Source organism: Daldinia decipiens (assembly GCF_022478715.1).
Source record: "Daldinia decipiens strain CBS 113046 unplaced genomic scaffold F4813scaffold_5, whole genome shotgun sequence".
Taxonomy (NCBI): Eukaryota; Fungi; Ascomycota; class Sordariomycetes; order Xylariales; family Hypoxylaceae; genus Daldinia; species Daldinia decipiens.
The window spans coordinates 780,629-803,533 of NW_026054548.1; the positions used below are offsets into that span (position 1 = coordinate 780,629).

At 45.4% G+C, this 22,905-nt stretch overlaps 5 protein-coding genes across 5 annotated transcripts; 3 read left to right on the top strand and 2 right to left on the bottom strand.

The window, feature by feature from the left end:
- Window positions 1–381: 381 nt before the first annotated feature.
- F4813DRAFT_386316 (uncharacterized protein) lies at window positions 382–4,423 on the top strand (the record flags this gene model as incomplete). The annotated part of the gene is made up of 13 exons (XM_049246397.1): window positions 382–1,129; window positions 1,186–1,841; window positions 1,901–1,915; window positions 1,978–2,091; window positions 2,164–2,227; window positions 2,284–2,417; window positions 2,482–3,067; window positions 3,134–3,348; window positions 3,421–3,756; window positions 3,859–3,969; window positions 4,034–4,142; window positions 4,197–4,274; window positions 4,335–4,423. The coding sequence occupies 13 exons, from the start codon at window positions 382–384 to the stop codon at window positions 4,421–4,423; spliced, it is 3,255 nt and encodes a 1,084-aa protein (XP_049102872.1).
- A 2,063-nt stretch (window positions 4,424–6,486) lies between these two features.
- On the top strand, window positions 6,487–9,148 carry F4813DRAFT_267710 (DUF803-domain-containing protein). Its single transcript, XM_049240339.1, has 2 exons — window positions 6,487–7,576; window positions 7,631–9,148. Exons 1-2 carry the CDS (start codon window positions 6,794–6,796, stop codon window positions 9,077–9,079), a joined length of 2,232 nt encoding a protein of 743 aa, XP_049102873.1. The 5' UTR covers window positions 6,487–6,793; the 3' UTR covers window positions 9,080–9,148.
- Window positions 9,149–9,971: 823 nt separating this feature from the next.
- F4813DRAFT_267767 (uncharacterized protein) lies at window positions 9,972–12,632 on the top strand. Its single transcript, XM_049240340.1, has 2 exons — window positions 9,972–11,252; window positions 11,316–12,632. The coding sequence occupies exons 1-2, from the start codon at window positions 10,554–10,556 to the stop codon at window positions 12,210–12,212; spliced, it is 1,596 nt and encodes a 531-aa protein (XP_049102874.1). The 5' UTR covers window positions 9,972–10,553; the 3' UTR covers window positions 12,213–12,632.
- Window positions 12,633–13,605: 973 nt separating this feature from the next.
- Window positions 13,606–18,045, bottom strand: F4813DRAFT_386319 (uncharacterized protein; the record flags this gene model as incomplete). Its single annotated transcript, XM_049246398.1, has 3 exons — window positions 13,606–14,783; window positions 14,883–15,871; window positions 17,240–18,045. 3 exons carry the CDS (start codon window positions 18,043–18,045, stop codon window positions 13,606–13,608), a joined length of 2,973 nt encoding a protein of 990 aa, XP_049102875.1.
- A 979-nt stretch (window positions 18,046–19,024) lies between these two features.
- On the bottom strand, window positions 19,025–20,400 carry F4813DRAFT_267810 (ras-domain-containing protein). Its single transcript, XM_049240341.1, has 4 exons — window positions 20,068–20,400; window positions 19,882–19,996; window positions 19,521–19,805; window positions 19,025–19,464 (listed from the first exon to the last, which is right to left on the bottom strand). The coding sequence occupies exons 1-4, from the start codon at window positions 20,077–20,079 to the stop codon at window positions 19,223–19,225; spliced, it is 654 nt and encodes a 217-aa protein (XP_049102876.1). The 5' UTR covers window positions 20,080–20,400; the 3' UTR covers window positions 19,025–19,222.
- Between the last annotated feature and the right edge of the window lie 2,505 nt (window positions 20,401–22,905).

Below are 22,905 nucleotides of genomic sequence, written 5' to 3' on the forward strand. Positions count from 1 at the left end.
TATTCCTTAAACAGAAAGTGAGATCCGTGCCGACCCATGGAAGTAATATTCAATAACCCGCTTGCTGCTGCGCTTCTTTGCTGATGCCACTCCATGCCCAGCCGACAGAATGCCCTTTGAGCCGGAGCTGAGATGCGGTTGTACGGGAACTTGCTAGGGTAGGGGTAAGAGTAAGATACCTGGATGAGAATGTTGAAGTAGCAAGTTATTTTCGACAATAAACTCTGGATCTCTTCATCACTTCCACCCAGTCTGCCTAAGCCAGCCATGACATTGTCGCCCACATAAATACTCCAATCCGCACAGAATTAATCCCAATCGTTTATCGGTCGCAGTCTCTTTAGATCGAAAAACGGGCTTCCTTATTGCTGTTCTCCTAATATGAGATTTTTAAAACCTACATTGAGCTGGAGGTCCCGCGCCTGGCAGCCAGTACCTCTGAGAACATTGGCCGAGAACAATATTTGGTATGCTGTCACGCATGGTGAGGACGGCGAAGTTGGAAGGACTCTAGAGAGATGGGAGAGTCTAAAGCAATGGGTCACCGAAGTAGGTGAAGATGATAAGGCCTCACTAGTGAACACTTTCAGGAATCTCAAACAAAAAGATATCGAAAATATTCAGTCTCAAATTCGGGATATGATGGTCGATCTACACACAGGGGTAGGGTATTCTCTTCTATCTATCGCCATTTGCCGGAATTTACTCAAAGACGTCAAGTTCCTGGTTCAGCACAAGGCCATTTCCTTAAATACACCAAGCGGCAGTAAAGGCCTTACACCGCTTCACATAGCTATCATCACAGGACGTTCCAGTTTAGTTTTCGAAATTCTTCATAATCGCTCAACGGCGCCGTCACAGCTAGTCAATGCCCGTGACTACGACGGAAGAACAACACTACATCACGCGGTAATGAAGTATGACTGGAACGAAGAAGAGCCTACAGGGAACACAGCCCACAAAGTTATCTTACAACTTCTTAAACATGGAGCAAATATCGACGCACAGAATCATAGCTTCCACACACCTCTTCATCTACTTATCATCGATGATCTTAATCAGGAGACAATGCCATTTGCTCAACTCCTTCTAGAAAATGGGGCTGAAGTGAACACGAAAGATGAGTACGGTGAGATAATCCACATTTAACACCGCGTTATTGTAGAAACTGAACGAAATTTTTAGGTGATTCGCCCTTACATAGTGCGTGTAGGCGCGGGCATCGTGAAATCATCCGACTACTGGTCGATTGGGGTGCAGATATGGATTGTCGCAACTTAGACTGGACCACACCCCAAGATCTATTCTTGAGTAGAGATGAAGTATCCGAAAATGATAAAACTTTTGCTCTGGAAGTATTCTCCAAGTTAAAGAAACCAACCATGACACGCGAGAGAGTTGGGAACATCCCGCGGGGTCCTACAGAGTGCCTTGATGAGATGAGAAACATCTGTACTGAATTCCCTGTTTACTTCCGGTACCAATGGCCTGGACTAGACCCTAAGCCAGACGGAAACACCTCTATGTCGTGGATTCGAAGTGACATGAAAGTTTCTCATGTCCTTTATCCAAACGACGAAAAGGACGAGGAGACGCTTGAACCCGTATACGGCGGAGAGGGTTTCCTTGTCAACTGCGAGAGAAAATTCAAATCGAAAGCTTGGGAGGAAGAGTATGGGTGTGACTTAGGTGATAGACATAAAGCCACTGGGCTAGAAAATGGAAAATACGAAATTAGGAGTGTAGAAACACGGAACCAAGGACTGGAAGATAAGAGGAAACAAGTCGAGGACGACGTGGGGAAGAATTCATGGAGATGGATCAATTTCCCATCTAACAATGTAAGCAAAAACATCCCCACAAGAGTCAGTAGATAGGTACTGTACTGACATACGTATAGATGACATGGATCAAGGTAGAAAAGAATCTTCCCGTAATGTATGTCAACCGCCTGCTTGGTTGGCTAACACTTTCCAGGACTTCATAATACACAACGCCAGATACAATGAGAACAACAAAGTGGATGGAAGAACATGGAGGTTTTTCGAAGAGAATATCCGCATCCATGAGACAGACAGCTTATACTCACGTGTTAGGATCCCCCATGCAAAGGGAAGTTCATTCAAATAGCTGATACCTTGCCCATTCTAACGTACAGTTTAGGCTAGCAACAGCTGGGATAGGAACGATAAGACACTTCAGAGGAAGAAAGAAAACTCAAAGAAAAGTAGTTAACAGCGGGATCCCTTCTCAATGAAAAACCCAGCACTGACATTAGTTCAGAGATAGCAGATAATTCCCTGTCTAGTACCACTACCGCAGAGAAAGAGCAGGATGAAAAGGAGGTAGAGCCCAGCGCGGCTCAGTCATGGAAAAACACAGATGCTTTCATGTCTGGCAAGATGTTATCTTTGGTGGTAAGTTTCGTGTGACATATTCGAAACTTCCTCGATACCGAGGAGCTTACATGAAATACCATAGGTGCCTTTTTTAGATATTGAGACGGAAGATCAAGTCCAATCTGGCTTTGACGGCCTCGAAACCCAATGCCAAAGAGTCAAGAAACTTAACGATGTGTACTCCCCTTTTACGGGTATGCACGGTGTCCAGCACTCCCAAACACTGGACCAGATTTACTACAACACTGAAAGCGATGACACAAAGTTGCATACGGAGAAGGATCAAGTGATATATAGGTGGTCTGAGAAAAAGAACACGGAAAGGAAACAGCATCAAGAGCATCAAGAGCATCGATCGCAGCAGCCCGACCAAGTGCGAATTAAAGGGAACAATGCTTCTATTCCCCCGGGAGGATCAGGCAGTACTGACCAGGGTATGCTTCAAAAGTTATCGGGATTATTCCATAAGTTTTGGGGCCAACAAGAGCAACCCCAGCGGCTGAATTCGTCAAAGGTAATAAACACACAACAACTAGACGCAGACCCAATAAGGCCAAAGAGGCACGGCGGTAGAAACGCTAAGAATGCCAACGCCAAACGTATCCGCGAAGATCCTTCGCCAAAGTGGCTCATGTCCCGGCAGTTGTGGCTATGGAAACTTGATGATAGTAAGTAGAGAAAATATGTCTTGATATAGGCATTCGTACAGGCTGATTCTTATGCTTAATCCAAAGATACCATCATCACGGCGATACCGTCTCGAGCAAACGGAATGACGGCCGATACCCTTCTCGAGACCATACGCCAGGGTAACCTGGATATCCTCACGACGCCGAACGACCTCATTAAGCGTATACTATATGAGACAGTGACGTTCCTTGACGAATTCAGGTGGGCGGGACTTGGTAACCATATCCTAGATATCTTCGAAGGAGAGATTGCGACTGAGGTAAGCCTTTAACCTGATCCCCCAGCAGACAGAGCTACGTACGTACCTACCTACATTAACCAACTTTTGTAGACGGACCGAGAGGCCGGGTTCTTCAAGAACTTTAGCAGTGGCAATTGGAGTCCAAATAACGTCAATGGGTTTATACAAGAAGCTGCCCACTGCACCTATAGCGTCAGGGACATCCGAGACGAGCTTCACCTGCTACGGCAAGTCTTCGAGACACAAGCCAAGGTAGTTGCAGACTTTGCAGCGATATTTTGGCCTAGCAGTACCTCTGGAAATCAAAAACAGGGAAATATTGCTTCAAGGGACTTGCGGGAAAGCTTTATTCGCGATTGTGGTCTCCAGTCGCTCATCCACCGAGTCAGGCGAATGGAAAGTGATGCGTCAACCACACTTGAGGGGGTAGGTGTACGAGCGGGAAACCCAAGTTCTCCCTGCATTTTTTCTTTTCCTTGCATCTAAACAGTACTCTTCATGGTTGTTCTAACCATGATGTTTACCTAGTTGAGTACCATCATCCAAGCAATGCAGGCCCAGGCATCCCTCAAGGAAGCTGAACAATCACGGTTCTTGAATCTCATGATTCTACCCTTCACAATTATAACAGTCATATTTGTGAGCTTGAATCTTCTGTCGTGACCACATAACGACGTTGCTAATATGTCTGTTGGGCAAACAGACCCCGCTCTCTTTCCTCACGAGCCTCTTCGCAGTGAATACTTTGGGTTTCCCGCACAATGACGACGGCGAACTACGATTGCCGGCCTCGTGGTTTTCTTGGAGAATGGGTACGTCGCCATCAAGTACTGATACGATATCCCCTCATTCTAACCACGTCTTAGTCGTCGGTGAGGTTTCCTCTCTGCTTCCCCTCGGGCTGCTGGTCCTCCTGATATACTTTTGGTATGGAAACGAGAGTGGTGAGTCTTACATCCTGCGCAGGGACAACTTGTCATTTTCCAATAGCTAACTATGGATAGATACTGTTCCCACCCAAAATACGGCACGGAAACGTTCAAGCCTGCGCAAAGTAGTGAATCGGGAACAGCAGCAATGTGCTGATGTTTAACCCCTGAGACCTAGATGGCCGCTCAACAATAAAATTAGCTTCATAAACTACTCCGTATAGACTATTGCCTATACAATTTAGAACGTGCTAGCTTATAGCTTTAATATGGCGGTCGTGTATCACTCTACTAACTCCTACGAAAGGTGTCGTGGTATGTTGAAAGGAGCGGGTTGGAATATATATTTCTTGCAACTTGATCATATTAATTGGCACTTTATTGAGAAGAAATAACTACCAGGAAATATAACAATCCCGGAAGGATATAATACAGTTACCGAGTGATCACGTGGATCAAACATTGAAACCAGCAGCTTTCCGAAGGCGCTAGTCCCTGGCTGGTTTTGGATGACCTCATCGGTACTAAAAGCGACCTTGTTTTTAGCCATAATAGGTGGGATGGTTCTTAAATCGGTTTCAAGTACGATGGATGGTAGCGACTAGGCCAATCAATTGTATGCTGCATGGTGACGATACAAGTTGTAAAGATTGTTGTACATAGATGTGATGCGACAATTGCCGCCTTGGGGGCGAAGCGCCGCGAGTCTCATGAGCCGAATGCATTTCTCATTGCTAAATGCTAATGGGCCGTATGTTAGGTACCTAATGTAGGTACTATGTAGGTCAGCGGTTAGGTATCTGCTTTAGCTTGCCTCGTTGCTCGTTGACATCACTTTAGTCGCATTCTCTTAGCGCGGAGACGCGATGCAACTCTCCGTAGGTACCTAGGTACCTACGTTATGCAAGGTTATTTGAAGCGGGAAACCTGAAAGTGTTCAAGATCGGCCTCGGTCGAGATCTCATTAGAGGTAGGCAAGACCTCTCCGGCTGCCTTGGAAACCAAGCTAACATCTAACATCTCTATCAAACATGTTGTCATCTCTATCAAACATGTTGTAAGTATCATGAATATGTGTTGGTTCCTTTTTCTTCCTTTTTTGCATTTATCTTTTTATATACACAGCCTGATGTATATTATATACCTATATATATTGTAAGTGAGTGCATATAATTATATTTACCTAGGTACCTACCGTATCTAGATATGTATTTGACGCGACATCGTAGATGGTTGTACTGCATAGCATGCAAAAAGTAGTGTAAGAACGGAATCCTGCAGCTGGATACGAAGTACGGAATCTGACCTCAAATCCAACACGGAGTTCTTGGTAACCTGTGAAAGTCAATGCCACCTGCACACGCTGGTACATAGGTCTCGGCAGTAGCCATGCTCCGACCCGATACTCAGCTTTTGTTGTCCCTCTGGATGCAGGCTTAGCTGAGCCCCGAAGTGATGCGTATTTAGGTCAAGATGCTTAATTGAGTGCCATGCACCTTACCACCTGCGTGCACCTTAGGCGCTCTTGGTAAGGCAGGTAGTACGCAATAGGTGTTCCAGACCTTGGAAATTCATCTAATTTCCACTGCTTCGTCTGGGTATTTCTCACTACCTAAAAAGCACTAACAAGCACTGACCACACAGCATGTATGTACATACAATACCTACATAGGTACTTTAACGTCACTACCTACGGGCTGTCGTCCAGGCGATCAACGCTAGGTTGCGATCGGACGGCAGAAAGTCCTTCCCAACAGCCTATGCAGGTATGTACCTATTCGCTATTCGACTAACATCGAAGTTAACTAACATCGAAGTTACGTACCTTCTTGCTGGCTTCCATCCAGTCTATATTGTTTTGCTCTTGTTTTTATATTGTTTTTGCATTGCGCTTCCAACCTCTCCCTTTTCCATGTTAGCTATCCAGCATAGAATGCTTCAAAGCCGCTTTTCGATCTTACTTAGCGATTACGACCCGAGAGTACCAAACTTCAAACTTCCTTGTTCCTTGTTAACCGTCGTTTCATCAACCAGGCCGTTTCAATATCGCCTACGACCGCCTACGACCGCCTACGTCCTAGTCACTTCCACTACTCGCAACGTATCCGCTTCGTTACACAACTAATACCAGTTTCCTTCCGATGAACTGATTTTTTAACCTTTCCTGCACTCCATATCCTAACACGATTAACCTTCCGCTGCCGCCTAAGCCCTAGCTCAAGGTTCACCTATTTAGAGTTGGACCATCCCGTCGGTCTTCCACTGTGTTTGTAACTCAAGTTTTGCGTTGGCAACGTTACGGCGACCTTAGAAAGTTCGAATTGTTTTCATGAGAACGGAATTCCTGCGCTGTCTATCTACCTTCCCATGTTTAGAGGATTCGATCTACGCGATCTGCACAACCCATCTATATACGATTGTCCTACGCTTTGCGAAAGCTAGAGTTTCCCCTACAATAAACGAACGATTCAATAATACGTGAAATCCACATCTATCTGCAGGCGGCCATCTTTCGCCGTTCTCACGGTTCTGATATGGACCAGACGGGGCAGCTCCTCGTCGCGGCCAACCACATATACGCCAGAGCGAACGAGACAAGCAATGACCCCGCGACACAAACCCGACCACCCGCCTACAAGGCCATCGGTATATCATTGGCAGTTGCGTCTGGTTGCTTCATCGGAGTATCATTTGTGTTAAAGAAGGTTGGATTGCTCAAAGCAAACGAAAAATACAATGAGGTCGCTGGCGAGGGTTATGGCTATCTTAAGAACGCCTTCTGGTGGGGTGGAATGACTTTAATGATTATCGGCGAGCTTTGCAACTTCGCTGCCTACGCCTTCACAGACGCCATCTTGGTAACGTCACTGGGAGCTTTATCGGTCGTTATCACAGCCGTTCTCTCGGCCATATTCCTAAAAGAGAGACTGAGCATGGTCGGCAAGGTTGCATGCTTTCTCTGCATAGTTGGATCCGTGATTATTGTCTTGAATGCCCCTGAGGAATCTTCTGTGGCGAACATCCAGGAGTTACAGAAATTTGTCATTACGCCGGGGTTTCTAAGTTACATCGGTGTTATTATAGTTGGTTCTGCCTTTGTTGCGTTCTGGGTTGCGCCACGATACGGCAAGAAAAATATGTTTCCGTATATCTCAATCTGTAGTTGGATCGGAGGGTTGAGTGTCGTCGCTACCCAGGGTCTTGGTGCTGCTATCGTTGCGCAGGCCGGCGGCACTGCTCAGTTTAACCAGTGGTTTACATACGTTGTCCTGGTCTTCGTAATAGCGACACTGGTGACGGAGATTATTTATTTAAATGTGAGTTCGCTGCAATTTTATGGTAAAGGTATTCTAACTTTTTTTTTTTAATAGAAAGCACTCAACCTATTTAATGCGGCTATGGTTACCCCGACTTATTATGTCTATTTCACAAGTACGACTATCATTACTTCAACGGTCCTCTTCCAAGGTTTCAAAGGTACCGCGATGCAAATTGTTACGGTGGTCATGGGATTTCTTACTATTTGCGCTGGTGTTGTTCTGCTGCAATTGTCAAAGTCTGCCAAAGATGTGCCAGATGCTGCAGTTTTCGCTGGGGACTTGGACCAAATCCACACGATTGCCGAGCAGGAACAGCCCGAAACCGAACCTAAAGCCGACGCCATTCGTGGAGCCGCCGCCATTGTGCGGCGCATTTCTCTTGCTCGACAGAAGATGGAGGAAGAGGAATTCCGGCGACTTCGCGAAGAAAAAGAATTAGAGCGTCTCGCGCCAGTCAGTGAAGATGGTCAACAATACGAGTGGGATGGGTTAAGACGGCGGAAGACTGGACTTGGAAGTTATAGGAGCCGTGCGACAACATCACCAAGTATCGTCAACACGCCAGCCCATCCGCCTTTGGGCAGATCAAGATTTTTTACTGAGGAAGAGTTAGCCGAAGAGCGTAGTCGTCAGGTGTCACCGGGTATGCTATCAAGCATAGCCGGTACTATTCGAAGTCGGGCGAGGAGCGTTTTGCTACCAGGACACCCCGATTTTCCCCAGGACGCTCACGATCCTAGGATTCAAAGTCCGATGCACCCGGTACAGTTGACCGATATTGCTGTTCCGGGTCAGAAATACGCAAACGAAGCTAGTCCATATGGCACTAGCCACGGCAATATTTACGGTCTCCCGAATAGCCTACGGAGGACCGAATACGAAGGTGCAACTAGTATAGCTTCTGGCAGCACTGCGCGTCATATCCAGTTTACGGAGACGCCGAAGCCAAATGCCAGCGTATCTTCTCTGGCACCGCCGACACCGCCGCCTCACGGGGAGGTCCCTGTAGCACGTCGCCAATTCTCGTTCCAAAATGTATTCCGTCGGCATCAAGCTGACAGTATACAGGAGCAAGCGCTGCCGTCGCCGAGGAATTCGTCGTCGCGCCAAGGGATGGGATCGCGGGGTTACTCGGACCGACAGGTAAAGGTGAAGAACGCAAGTGAGGAAGAAAGATTAGGCCTCGTTAAGGGTGATTCACACTCGATGCCCACGATACCTCGATATGACGAGGATGATTACGACGAGGAAGAAAGTGAAGACGATTCATATTCAGACGATAAGAGAGCGGAACGGTATGGTAGGGGCATTACCAGCAGTCCGCCGAGGAGAGGAAGCGACGATAAAGAAACCGAGTACGAAGACTACGAGTCGAGAAGGTGGAATAGGGCTCGCAGCGATAGCGAAGAGACGGCATACCGCAGTTCACCACCACGACCACCAGGGCATAATCCCCCAGGGCATAATCCACCTCGGGGTAGAGATGGCGCCTTTATCTGAGGCCATGATAAAAGATCATGAGATATGAGTGATGCTGCATCTGTTCATTTTGTTTACTAGGTGGTTACACTTGCATACTTTATTGGCGGTCTGGCTGGATAGATAATGCTTGAATCATCATGTTTAGAACTGCACTTATTAGTGAAGAAACACTAATAAGACGCGGAACAGCACGTTGCACGGGATTACGGTTGGAGATAGAAATGTGTTTGCATCAATAGCAGGGGTTGGATATATGTAAGAAAACGGTTGTATTATAGTTACATAGGTATGGATGGTATTAGCTGGTAGGAAAATTATCGGAGATGTGTACATGTCTACACGTGCGAGCGGCTTTTATGGCAAGCTGATAACAGGTACTGAAAAGCAAACAAAATTCCATGTTACTACTTGATTCAATGATCCTTTTTTTGCTCTTTGTTTTATTTTGTAACAATGCTCAGCCCCTGACTAAAAGCTGAAATGTGCATTTCTATTATAGCCTAGTAGTGTCGATACTGTGATGTAGAATTGCGAAAGGCTATTGATATCTATCTTAATATAGAATAAAGAACTACCTGCCTAACCTAGTTGACTATAGCGTTGATGATATGAAAATTCTAAAATTAAACATAAAGATCGGAATGGTGCCATTATCGCTGTGGCACAAGTTACTGAGATACAAGGTACCTAAGGTATTTAAGTAGATAAAGATACCTACCTAGGTAGGTAACTTAGCATTAACGAGCCCTTTTTACTTCCGCACTAATAAGCGCTAAATCAAGTAGAGCAGGTGCATATGTCTGATATGTAGATAGGTATCCATAGTTTGTGATTACATAACAACCCCACATCAATCAATTCGATTCTATATACTAAGCGCAATCAATGCGAACAATTTCTATCCAGGTTCTACATAGAAAGCTTAACCCGTTTTATAGGTTTCTTCCCGTAACGTAAACTTGCGAATAATCTTCCTAGGAAGTAAATAATAGTATCACGCACCTCAACATTTTCTGTTATTTCTCTTCAACAGCGCATACACTAGAATGGACCCCTCCACTTCATTATTCAGTCCTTGTAGGATTTGTTACGGGTCCTTTCGTGTGCTTGGCATTTCAGGGGCTACTTAATGCTTGACCAATTCGGGCCCATCACAACCCTCATCTCTTCAGATGAGCCACTCCTAAATAAATGAATAATACAGTTGCCTAACCTAGATGCCTAGACCCCATCTCGCCCTGTTGGTCATCGGGTCATGGCGGATCTTTGTCTTTCGGCTTGCTGCACCGTGCCATCCAACTGGTACTTCTAGGCCTGGTCACTCTAATTTGCATATATTACCCGCTTGGCGCCATCCGACTCTCATAAAAAGTAAAATAAAAATAAAATAAGCATCGTCTCTCGCAGTCTCTCGCAGTCTCCGCCGTATCTCCCTTGGCAATGCCATTGTCGCATACTTCCCGCCCTCAGTAGGGCTTTTGATATATCATCTATGAGAGGATCACCGGTTGCAAGGCCGTTAACGCGTCCCGATTCGGCATGGGACGAAGGACGTATGGATTTCCGTCGCGCTCGATCTAAGCTCGCCGCGATGATGGTGGTGGACCGCGACTGGCTGTTGCACTACCTACACCATCGCCTAGTAAGGCGATTAATCGTTATAGGCATAATTGTTATCGGGCTCTTCATGGTCATCTTCGAGGTGACCCATCACGAATTATATCGATCAGCACCCTTTCAACGTATAGGCGGCCTTCTAGCGTCTGACAAGCCCGACGACCTGGCAGGAAAATGTACCACTTGGCCTGTGGATGCGAAGGGTCGATACACGCCCATTCCGCAAAATAGCACAGCAGGACTGAAGAGTCATGCCCCCAAAGATGGGTGGAAGAAGCCTGAGGGTATCAAAATCGTCGCGCTGGTCTTCTACGGCCGCAAGAGAACCGTCGACTTCTTAGACTGTTACCTACAGCAAAACCTCGCCGCGAATGGAGGATACCTTGACGAAATCCGGTTCATGGTACATACGAACAACGAAGACGATCTTAAATACTTAAACGGCCTTGTTTCTCAAAGGAAGGAGCACTATCACATCGTAGAAGCCGGTACTTGCGAAGGATCAAGTTATGGATGTATATGGGACTCGGTTGTGGAGGACGATACTATTTACGTGAAGATCGACGATGATATTGTAGGTTGTTCCTATGGCTACCAATAACCATGAAGTGTGGTTTTCTAACCCGCTTTATTCCAGATTTTCATCCACCCGGATGCTATTCCCCAGTTGGTTCATACCCGGATCGCAATCCCTCACCCCTTTGCCATTTCTGCGAATTTGGTCAACAGCCCTCTTACGGGCTATGAGCACTTCCATGTTGGTGCTATCCACGCCTTCCGGCCTGACCCGAGTGAGAAGCCGTCATATGCTGCCGCCGAGTCGTGGCGACCGTCCGAAAAGAGCCGTTTTCCAGCTTCAAGCCTGCCAGAGCTAAAGATCAGCAAGCCCAAGAGCATAGCGATGGATGACGAGATCTACCCCAAGCCCCCGTATAACGGTCACTCGTTCCTTTTATTACCGGACGCCCCCTTTGATCTAATGAAGACTCCGATGGGGCTCAATTATCTACGTGGAGGCGATAAGGGCGTCGAGACCATGTACGAGGCGGCGTGGAAGTCCTGGGCTATTGCGAGCCAGCAGCAATACTCGTTATTGAAGAACTTGGAAGATAATGCCATCTCACGTTACTTCTTCGGGTCGCCAATGGAGTTCCCTAACATTACGAACTCATCCGCACCGGTACTAAAGTACCAGGCACAAAACAAGGGAGGCCCTGGAGCAGAACAGCTATACAATACCCAGTACAAGCGTTACAACCTCAACTTCGTCGCCTTATGGGGCCACGACATCAAGAAGTCGCTTCCGATCGCCGGGGACGACGAGCAAGACATCACGGTCACGATCCCGAAGCGAACGCGCCGGCCATTTATCATCGATACGCGCGCCGTAGTCGGGCACCTGAGTTTTTACCCGCAGCACAACGGAGTAAAAACTACCGATCTGCTGGATCGATGGCGAAGTTTTGCCAACGAGATGATATGCACACCACATAATCAAAAGAAACCGTTCGATATTCGGTGCCCGGGGTTTTGAGGACCATAAATAGATGATGTATAATAGGAAACGTACAATGATGAAACCTTTCTAATTCATGGCGTATGATTTGTTTATCACCGAGGAGTTCCCATTTTGTTTTGTGCGACTTGGTGAGCTATGCTTTTTTTTTTTTTTTTTCTATTCTGCCCCCCTATGCGGGATATGTGTTTATTGAGATATTGCTTTTAATATCCAAGCAATGGCACTAATGGCTCGAGGGTTTACGAACGAGTTTTAGGTGTAGGATTAGATATCGTGCAAAGGGCTCGAGGTTAACGAATGCGCACGATTGTAATATCATACTTGTATCATACTTGGAAGCAAATAGTCAGCAGTCACTATTTCATCATTGCGTATTCCGTATAGGTAGGTAGCTACCCCTATTCGGTCCGAGGCCCGAACTAAACCGAGGCCGTAATTATAGTTTATCAATTATAAAGGTTCGTCTTTTAAGATTTATGCGAGAAAGAAGCGAGGTGTCAAAGGCAGAAGGCGTATGTACCTTATTCATATTGTCTTGCTTCTTGGTTGTCTTTGATGAAGCGTGCTTATACATAAGGCTTCCATTGTCTATGAGCACATGGTATGTAGGTATTTATGGATGTGTCTCCTAGAGACGGCTTTGTTGCTATACTTGTGATGACCACGTGGTTGTAAGCGAACTTTCTCTTTTACATTGCTCGAGTTGTTTGTTCTTGGTGGTAGGGCGCAGAATAGTGTCGGGCCTCTACAGAAATCGCCTCGATCGTCATGCGGACCACAGAGGCGTGGACGCTTAATCTGTCTATCAAGGTGTTGTTTACTAATAATGGAAGTGACGAAGAGATAGCCAGAGAGGAGTGTGGAGGGTTTCTTTGGGAGGTAGGGGTCTCAATGCATAGTCGATAAGACGTCCATGTATCGAATTATGTGGTATACTGTTGACAAACCAGTTGTTACCTTGCCATATACAGTATCTAGGTTTTTATAAGTTGTTCATATTACATTATGTATCCTGGTGAGATGTGAAGATTAGCGAGAAGCCCCTTAAAAGAAACTTCATTGCGAGGTAGACATGCCCCCCAGAAAAGATTCAATAAAGCATGTCACAGTTCAAGGTACGAATTCAGGGCCACTTACATCTCCAGATGAATACATACTCTCCCTAAATAATACTTACGATACTAAATGTCTACGACTAAACTAATCAGGTAGTCATCGCGATGCCCTACCCTTACGTACGTTAACTCTTATCCTCGCCCCGGCGGTCGTATACTCAAGAATTTGCACGCCATGTAATCTCTACGACTTACTCTTAGAAGCACGGGAGAATACATACCTTGGTTCCGCCGTACCGCACTTACCGGCGTGCCGGAGAAAGCTACGAGGGAGAAAGCGGCATATCTACGACTTACCCCTGGGTTCCGCTAGGTCCCGCCTCGGACGAACCACCAAACATATCAAAATACTCGGTAGTATTCCATTCGGGCGGCACGTATGACGGGGGAGACTGGTCTTCTACAGCGGGCCAGTCAACTGGTGGAGGCTCATCGATAAAGAATGGGGATGGGGGGTTAGGTCCCGGGGGCGAATCAAAGTTGATCGGTTGAGCGCCGTGATTCGCTGGTGAGCCATGTCCGGCCTGCTGTTGAGAGTTATCAGGTTGCGTTTGATGCGGGGACTCGTTTGGTATCGCATTATCATTTGTCCAGGAAGAAAGCAATTCGTTCAACTCCTGCTCGGTCAGTCCTTGTTCACCAGATCCCGTATGGCCTTGTGGGAAAGCAGACGATCCACCCTGGTGTAAAGGCGATCCTAGTGACGGTCCTGCAAAACTAGAGGGCGATTTCAATATGTCAGATGGTGATACATATCCCTGCGAGTCTTGCGGAACAACAGAGGGTTCTGCTACCGGTCCCGAAAAATCAGGATGCTCGAATGGTAAATCAAATACCGAATTGTCAAACTGCGGGACCTGCTCCGTCGGCTGAAGAGGGGGTGCCGAAGCTGATGATGGGAAATTCGACGGTGAAGGGATCTGGTTGCCAGGAGTTTCTGGTATCGGCTGTGCAATATTCAATGGAGAATAAATCGGTGTGCCTAGTTGAATAGCAGGATCGCCTGGTTCCTGTTCTGGAACATCTGGAACGTTCGGCGGCAATGGCTGAGGAGCTGGTGGTACCGGGTAGTTCACTTGCTGTCCTTGAGGAGGTGGTGGTATCCGGAGCGGCTGCCTATGCACATCCACATAACCGAGACCAACCCCTGAATATCCGTTCGAGGGCTGGTATTGGAGATGATAGTCTAGAGGTAACGCAGGACGACGAGCTGATCTTGAAGCGGGATAGGTAAAGACACCACCGTCTCCGAACCCGGTTCTCAAGTAGTATAGGGGCTGGTCGTCACCGGGAACTCCTCGATGAAATGTCCCCTTAACAGCTCCGCCGTGACATGCCACTCCAAAGATGACACAGGAGTCGCACGGCCGTTTCCGGTCGCAGGGTCTGCCATATCGAACACACACATCGCAATGAGAATAATGGGCCTGGTCCCGTGTAGTGCCGGCGGAGTTGGATACCGTAGGTGGAACTATAAAAATAAGAGTCAGCATGTGATGACTTCAAAGAGATTAAAACTAGAAAAGGGGGGGGGAGAAAGGTGGAAAAGAGAATTTGGAATATTACTTACGAGCTGCTCCATCAACTATACACTGCACTCCCCAACTGCTGCATTGGTCACACCCCCTAGGAATTGAGGGATTAGCGTTACATCTCCGGCTATTTGTACGCGTGTGGCCCTGCGAAACTCTACTAGCACACAGTAGACATTGCTGGCCTCCGTCGGTTCGTCGTCCGGAGATGTTAAGCCGCCTAGTGACAGTAGGGTCAAACGTGGACGGCTGAATGACGTCCCCGCCCCTGGTACGGAACTGCGCAGGGCTACGACTTCTCGGCCCCGCAGGAATAAACGTTCTCACCGGATTACTCTGCCTCTCCCTGCTTCCCTGCTGGCGTCCTGTAGAACGCGCAGGCAGATGACAAGTGGCGTCGAAGTGAGTATTGTTGCTGCCAAGAAGATACCTGGGATACAAACCCGGCGAGCCTCCTAGAAACCCGTGGGAGCACGGCTGGTTAGCACGCACACAGCTTGTACACTCCTCATAGGGAACACCACTCGGTCTATTCCGCCAGGAACAACCCAATATGTCTAATCTCGTACATCGATCACAACTTATCGGCTCCGTCAGGCCGTCAGGTCGCGGAGCCAGACGTACGTCGCCCCAACGACAAGTCCTGTCACCCTTCTTGCAGTGAGTGCAACCAACCCCTGGAGACACTCCTATCCAAGCGTCGCAAGGGTAGCCGGGGCGATCTGCGCGACAGGCGTCGCATTCGTTGATCGGATTCCCAGCAAGGTCCGTTGAAGGTGGACGAGTGCCCGACGGCCAGCAGTTTACCCAATTAGCTGGCAAACCAGCTCGCCGCTGGGGGGTAATAAAATCGTCGTCCCTATTACGGGTTGATGGGCCAGCAGCAGGGGCAGGGTTCTGAGTGAAATCTGCGGGAGTAGGAGCAACAGCCAGATCGGGATAAAGAGGAGCTGGGGCCGGAGCTGGATCAGGGAAATAGCTAGGGGCCGTGGATGGGTCATAACTGGGGATACTCTCAGGGAAAAAACTAAAAGTAAAATTAGAAGTAAAACCAGAAGTAAAACCAAAGCCAAAACCAGAGCCAAAAGCATACCCAAAGCTAGAACTGGAAGTATAACTAAAATCAAACCTAAATTTAGATTTAAAAATATAGCTAAAACTGGAATCGGAATTAGAAATATAATTAAATTTAAATTTAAATTTAAATTTAAATTTAAAACCAAAACTAAAGTTAAAACTAAAAATATACCTAAAATTAAAACCGGAAGTATAATTAAAATTAAACCTAAATCTAAATTTAAAAATATAGTTAAAATTGGAACCGAAATTAGAAATATAATTAAATCTAAATTTAAATTTAAATTTAAATTTAAAATTAAAATTAAAGTTAAAATTAGAAATATACCTAAAATTAAAACCGGAAATATAATTAAAATTAAACTTAAATTTAGATTTAGAAATATAGTTAAAACCGAAACCAAAATTAGAAATATAACCAAATTTAAACCTAAATCTAAACCTAAATTTAAAACTAAAATTAAAACTAAAGTTAAAAGCATATCTAAAGCTAAAATTGGAAGTATAATTAAAATTAAACCCAAATCCAGATCTAAAAATATAATTAGAACCAAAACTGAAATTAAAAGCATAATTAAATCCAAATTTAAATTTAAATCCAGATTTAAAACTAAAGTTAAAGCCAGAGTTAAAAGTATACTTAAAGCCAAAACCGGAAATATAATTAAAATCAAATCCAAATCCAAATCTAAAAATATAGCTAAAATCAAAACCGAAACTAAAAACATAACCAAATCTAAATCTAAATCTAAACCTAAATCTAAAACCAAAATTAAAACCAGAATTAAAAGTATACCTAAAACTAAAACCGGAAGTATAATTAGAATTAAACCTAGATCTAAATTTAAAAATATAACTAAAACTAAAATTAAAACTAAAAATATAACCAAATCTAAACCTAAATTTAAACCTAAATTTAAAACCAAAACTAAAACTAAAATTAAAAATATATTTAAAACTAGAATCGGAAGTATAATTAAAATTAAACCTAAATCCAAATTTAAAAATATAGCTAAAACCAAAATTAAAATTAAAAATATAATTAAATTTAAATTTAGATTTAAACCTAAATTTAAAATTAAAATTAAAATTAAAATTAAAAATATACCTAAAACCAAAACCGGAAATATAACTAAAATTAAATCCAAATCCAAATCTAGAAATATAACTAAAACCGGAATCGGAACTAGAAATATAACCAAATTTAAACCCAAATCCAAACCCAAATCTAAAACTAGAACCTAAGCCAGAGCTAGAAGTATAGTTAAATTTAAAACTAAAACTAGAAGCATATCCAAAAGCATAATTGGAATCAAACCTAAATCCAAACCCAAATCCAAATCCAAATCTAGATCCAGAAGTATAGCCAGATTCAAAACCAGAACCATAGCCATACGAAGGATCCGGCACGGGATTAAGACTTAGGCCGAAGCCTCCTGGAGGCGGCAGAGTAGAACTGCTTGCATCCGGTCTGTTAGGGTCATACACGGTACCCACAAGACCAGCAGTATACGACGATTGCCCCAGATCTATTCCTCCCGTCCCTGCGGGAACAGCGGAATTATTGAACGCCTGAGCGTATCCCTCCGAGTATGATAGCGGCTGCGGCTGCGGTTGAGCTTGAGCTTGAGCTTGAGCTCCTCCCTGCTGCTGCTGCCGATCATGCTCGAGCAGACGCGGGTCGATGAACCTATCGTCGAACAGCTCAGGCTGAGCGGCCGGTTGCGGTTGCGGTTGCGGTTGCGCATACGGCAGCGAGTATCGCTGAGGCTGAGCGGCCGGCACGGGCTGGCCGAACGGTGTAGGTTGGGCGTACGGCGCAGGCTGGGGGTACCCCATCGACATAGGGGCGGGAGCGCCGGTACACGGTCGATTGGCGGCCTGGCATTGCGCACACCCCTGGGGGAAATTGCAGTACTGGTTGTAGACCATACACCAATCGCAGCTCGGGCTGGTAGGATAGTATCTCCTACGCCACTGGGCAAGCTCTGGAAGGCGGTTTTCGATAAAATAATAATTCCAAACTGTATCTGGCCTGAAGCCAGTTATCCGAGGGTTGAACGCATCCAGCGACAAGGGGTCGACGCCATCGTCTTCTCTTCGACGGACTCTTCCACGATTCATTTTGGATGAAATTCAAGCTTAAGGGTAAAGGCAATAAGATATACGATATGTTAAGTTGTGAGGTTTTTCGAAACTATGTATGTCTATTCGTTTTGTCGAATGATCATGCCGAGGTTCTTTTCTCACGATAGAGAGCGGAGCATGCTATTATATCGACGATCGATCGTCGGAAACAACGCAATTGATCGTTCTCATGCGTTGACGCCGGACAACTTTACTATTGCCAAACAACATCGCTGGGAGGAGAGGAGATGGTCTTCCGCTCTTTGTTTAGCAACATCCAAGAGCGAGTTGATTGTGTTTCTCTAGCAATATAACTTATCACCACACGACTCTATTCCTACCTGGGTACCGACCTATTCAGTCAGCCAAGATGAAGTTGCCTAAGCAATACAGACATGTAACTAGGTTAGGTAGTTAATAGTTATGCTTCGATTTTACTTACTATTATGCAGCCCTCTTGTGCTCAATACTATATGCCCTAAGATTCATTAAACATGACGATATGCAAGGGGGAGGTAAGTGACTTGATGTGCTGTATAATTCCTTATATTACCAGATTTCTGAGGGGCAATATATCACAAGTATGCGGCTTTGGGCTGGACCTAGGAGTGGACATGCACAGAGACAGGTTTTCTGAGACCAGGTTATTTGAACTGACGCCTGAACTTGAAATGGGGGAATCTATGATGAAACCACTAAAAAAAAACGAAGATGAAAATAAGTGAAGAACATTACAAGTAGTGAAATGACCAGCAGGAGAGATCATCTTCCACATCATCTGCGATGATCTGGACCTGAGAAGGTCCACGCGAAGTATTCTGTACTCCTAAACGCGTCGTCCACAAATCCGCATAGACAGCGTTGTCTTCTCGGGTAATAGTAGATTAACCACTCGATTTGTCCCTTTATTCCCCTTTTCAGATGCTGATGATTTTGCTTGGTCCCATAATAAGCTGCAAGACCCCGACTCCCATTACCATGCAACAATTTTGCATCGATCGAACCGACATATACGTCCCGAACCCGCTAAGGTCGTTCATAGCGCTCATGTCGGATGCGCATAGACACAATCGCATACGCACCCTACACATGTCCAGGTAGGTAAGCACCCACATCTTCTCATATGCGTTGCTCAATCAATGAACCGATTATTTTCGCACCATCTTGAACCACCTCATAGGACTATGCACTTAGAGCAGCAACCAGCTTCGGCTTCGCCCTCGCTCACTTCCATCTTAGTACCCGGGCCATTCATACCACCGTTACCGCCACTGTTTGTCGACAGACCTTGCATGTTACGGTTGTAGTTGCGGATTTCTCGAACGAGATCGAAAAATGCCTTGTCGACATTTGTTCGGGACTTGGCGGAGGTCTCAACGAAAGGACATCCGAATTGCTTCGCAAGAGCCTCACCATCTATGACATATGTTAGCAAGAGGATAGACAATAGAAAATGCAACAGATTTAAATACCTTGTCGGGGGACCTCGCGTTCGCTCTCTAGATCGCACTTGTTGCCCACCACGACCATCGGGAAATAGTCTGTAGGATCCTTGTCTTTGACTCTTAGAATCTGTTGTTGAAAAGTGCGGATCTCCTCAAAACTTTGATCGGATGTGATGGAGTAGACTAGAAGGAAACCTTCGCCGGTGCGCATGTACTGCTCCCTCATAGCCGAGTATTCCTCCTGACCGGCTGTATCAAGCACATCGAGTAGAGCGACTTCGTCATCGATAACGCACTGCTTACGATAGGAATCTATCGATAGTAAAACATGTTAGTCCAGGACATTTCACAAAGAGCCGAAAATGATAGGATTTAGACTCCGACGAACCTTCAATGGTAGGATCATATTCGTCAACGAAATGGCTCTGTATCAATTGAATGGTCAGGCAGGATTTGCCTACGCCTCCTCCGCCGACTACAACCAGCTTGTACTCTCTTAAAAACTATACAAAAAGGATCAAGTTAGCAATCAATACCCCGATTAGAAAGAGGCGCGCGAAAAGGGAGGACAAACCTTGGATGCCATTGTGAATTCGCCAATTGGCAACAACGCTTCGTTCTACTGATAAATATTCGAACTGAGTCGAGAAGTAGAAGGAACCGATAGAAATTTGAGTCAAGGGACTGCGGTTTTGATGCAGCACCGGTACAGCTAAGATTGTCTCAAATGGCCGGACAAAGGATTTTGTCGTCACGGATTCGGCGGGAGTTTAAGCGACGGGATCAGATGAACAGAGATATTTATGGAGAGGTGTTGTAAGATTGTAAGATTGAAGATTGTAAGATGATGGCCGTCGGCGATGAAGTAAATTGTGGTTAAGAAGTAAGAAAAATAGAGGCGAGAGGCGTTGCCGGATTACGGCAGTATCTCGCGGGAAGGAGGGGAAACGAAAGAAAGGGATTACAAAAGTAAAAAAAGGATCGGGACGGATCTTGGTGATACAGGTAGAAAAAAGAGAAGATATCTCGTCGTGTGCATGTGTATGCGTCCGTGGATCACTTTAGGGATCACTTTAGAAAGCAGTGACGGCGACTGGAAGAAGGGGGGAGTGATTTCACTACGCGGTTACTTTTTGGAGGTAAAGAGAAGGAACTCATGGGGGGCGCTTGATTGCTTTGGTTGCTTGGCCATAGCACTTGCAAAGGGGGTGGGTATCTAAGCTAGGTACCTACCAGGCATAAGCAGACATGGAAGATATAAAAGACAAGGAGAGAGGTACTTGGATGTACTTGCAAATATGTGTATACTTGCATATGTTTAATGTACATAAATGTGCACGTAGGTACTCCGACGCACATACGATATCAGTGGGGCAGGCGAGGATCACGGACCAAACGAAATTGATTGGACATTGGCTGTTAAAGTTTCTCATATGGTTCCCAGCGCTTTGATTAACAGGCACGGATCACCAGGTTAGTCAATTGGCAGGTGGGTAACCTCTTTTAATTCCAAGAGTGGACTACGCTAAACTAAAGCAGGGAATGACCGTTAGTAATTTACTACCTGTACACGTGTATTTGCAAATGTGCCTACATAATATCTCTTTACGTAAGCACAATATATTACCTGATGTGGAAATGCTTGAGTTTAATGCACCTGTCCGTCCGCCCTGATATTTTCTATCAGAGATGAGATAGGTAGAAAGGGAAACATTACAGTACATAGTGTAGATTTGGTTGGATATAAAAGAGCCGATACCCCAGGCACTTAGCTAGCGCATGTACCCTGCCGGACTATGTGAGATAGCTATGGTTAAGCGCTACACGTACGAGCTAATAAGATGAGATAAGGTACCTGAGTACAATACACAAGTTACGATATCTATTTCTCTACAATTGCTGTTAATGGTAGCTAAACCATAATATTACCTAGGTATTGGAGAGGTTTATTATATGGACGTGTAGATTAGTATTTAGGTACCTATATCTATCTGTACTTATCGCAGAGCTAAACTACATGTATGACTTGAATATATGTATAACTACCTTATGTAAAAGTACTTAATGTAAGATGATTAAAAGGAACCTATCTAATCATCGGTTAGGTAGGTAGTCAATGCTATCTTCCGTGTGTCTTGCGTCAGCTTTGATACATATATACGTTGCCTCAGTTCAGATGATGCTATGTACCTAGATGTAAACGATAAAACACAAATCTCTCGCTCTAGCAAATATATTAGGTAGGTACGGACTTGATACATACCTGCACCTACCTAAGCTATAGTATATTCGGTATATCGATGTACTAAAGAAAGGAGAACTTGACCTTCCCCCCCTTCCTTCTTTCCTCCTCCCCCCCCCCCCCTAGACCTCTTCAGCGCCTCGGCGACCACTTACACGTCTTTACGAGCATCTGGATTCGATAGTCCACCAACCTTAAAATTCCAGGTCACATCTTATCAGAGGCTATATCATACTAACAACTACAACGTGCACCTAAAATTCAACCCGCTCACTCCATTCCGACTCGCTATAAACTTTCTATCCTCCATCCCACATGTTGGTCCTTTTCTTCGCGCGCCTATCATGGCCCATATCAACCAATAAACCCGCCAACTAAGATCATTCGAGTTCTCGATTAGGATTGTCAACGAGCGCCAACTGGATGGCTTCCTATATATGTAGGTGATGTGTAACTTACATACATACATACAACTCCCACTTTGTGCGTTTGCACGGCCGGAATATCCATTCTTTGGGTCGATGTCATCGACCACATCACCATCGGCACATATATACATATACACACACATACATACACATACACATACGCGAACCACTGCCGTCCTATGTAGGTAGGTAGGCATGTAAAGCAGCCGCCCTAATTGCTTCTTCCAAGGCGACCACACACCGTTCTTGTCGCTCAATGACAGCTTCGCGTGAAAGGACGTACATATTGACAGCCTCCAAAAAATATCAACCAGCCCACCTCTGTTGAACCCCACTGGTAATGCTGGTAAATGTAACCCTGAGCGGTGAACTGGCTTAGAACGTCGACCGCTAGCCCATCATCCTTTCATCCCATCATATTTTCTTCAACGACGCGAAGCAAGGCGAGCGCCAGCGCCAAACCAGCTTCCCCATCGATCAGCATCCTACATACATCCTATGGGCAGGCATCATGGGTCCTTACGTGGACAATCGTCCCGACTCGCTCAACATTATTACGATATTCAACAGCGCCGATTATTACAGTCATATTTTCCGTCTCGTCTCAGCTCGGTTTCTGTAAATTTGATTGATTATTTTAAAACATATTCATAACCATGAACAAATAAACTCTTGTTCCAGGGACTCAAAAATAGAGCGAAATAAAGGCATTTCCGTTGCCCATGAAAACAAAGGCGCTCTA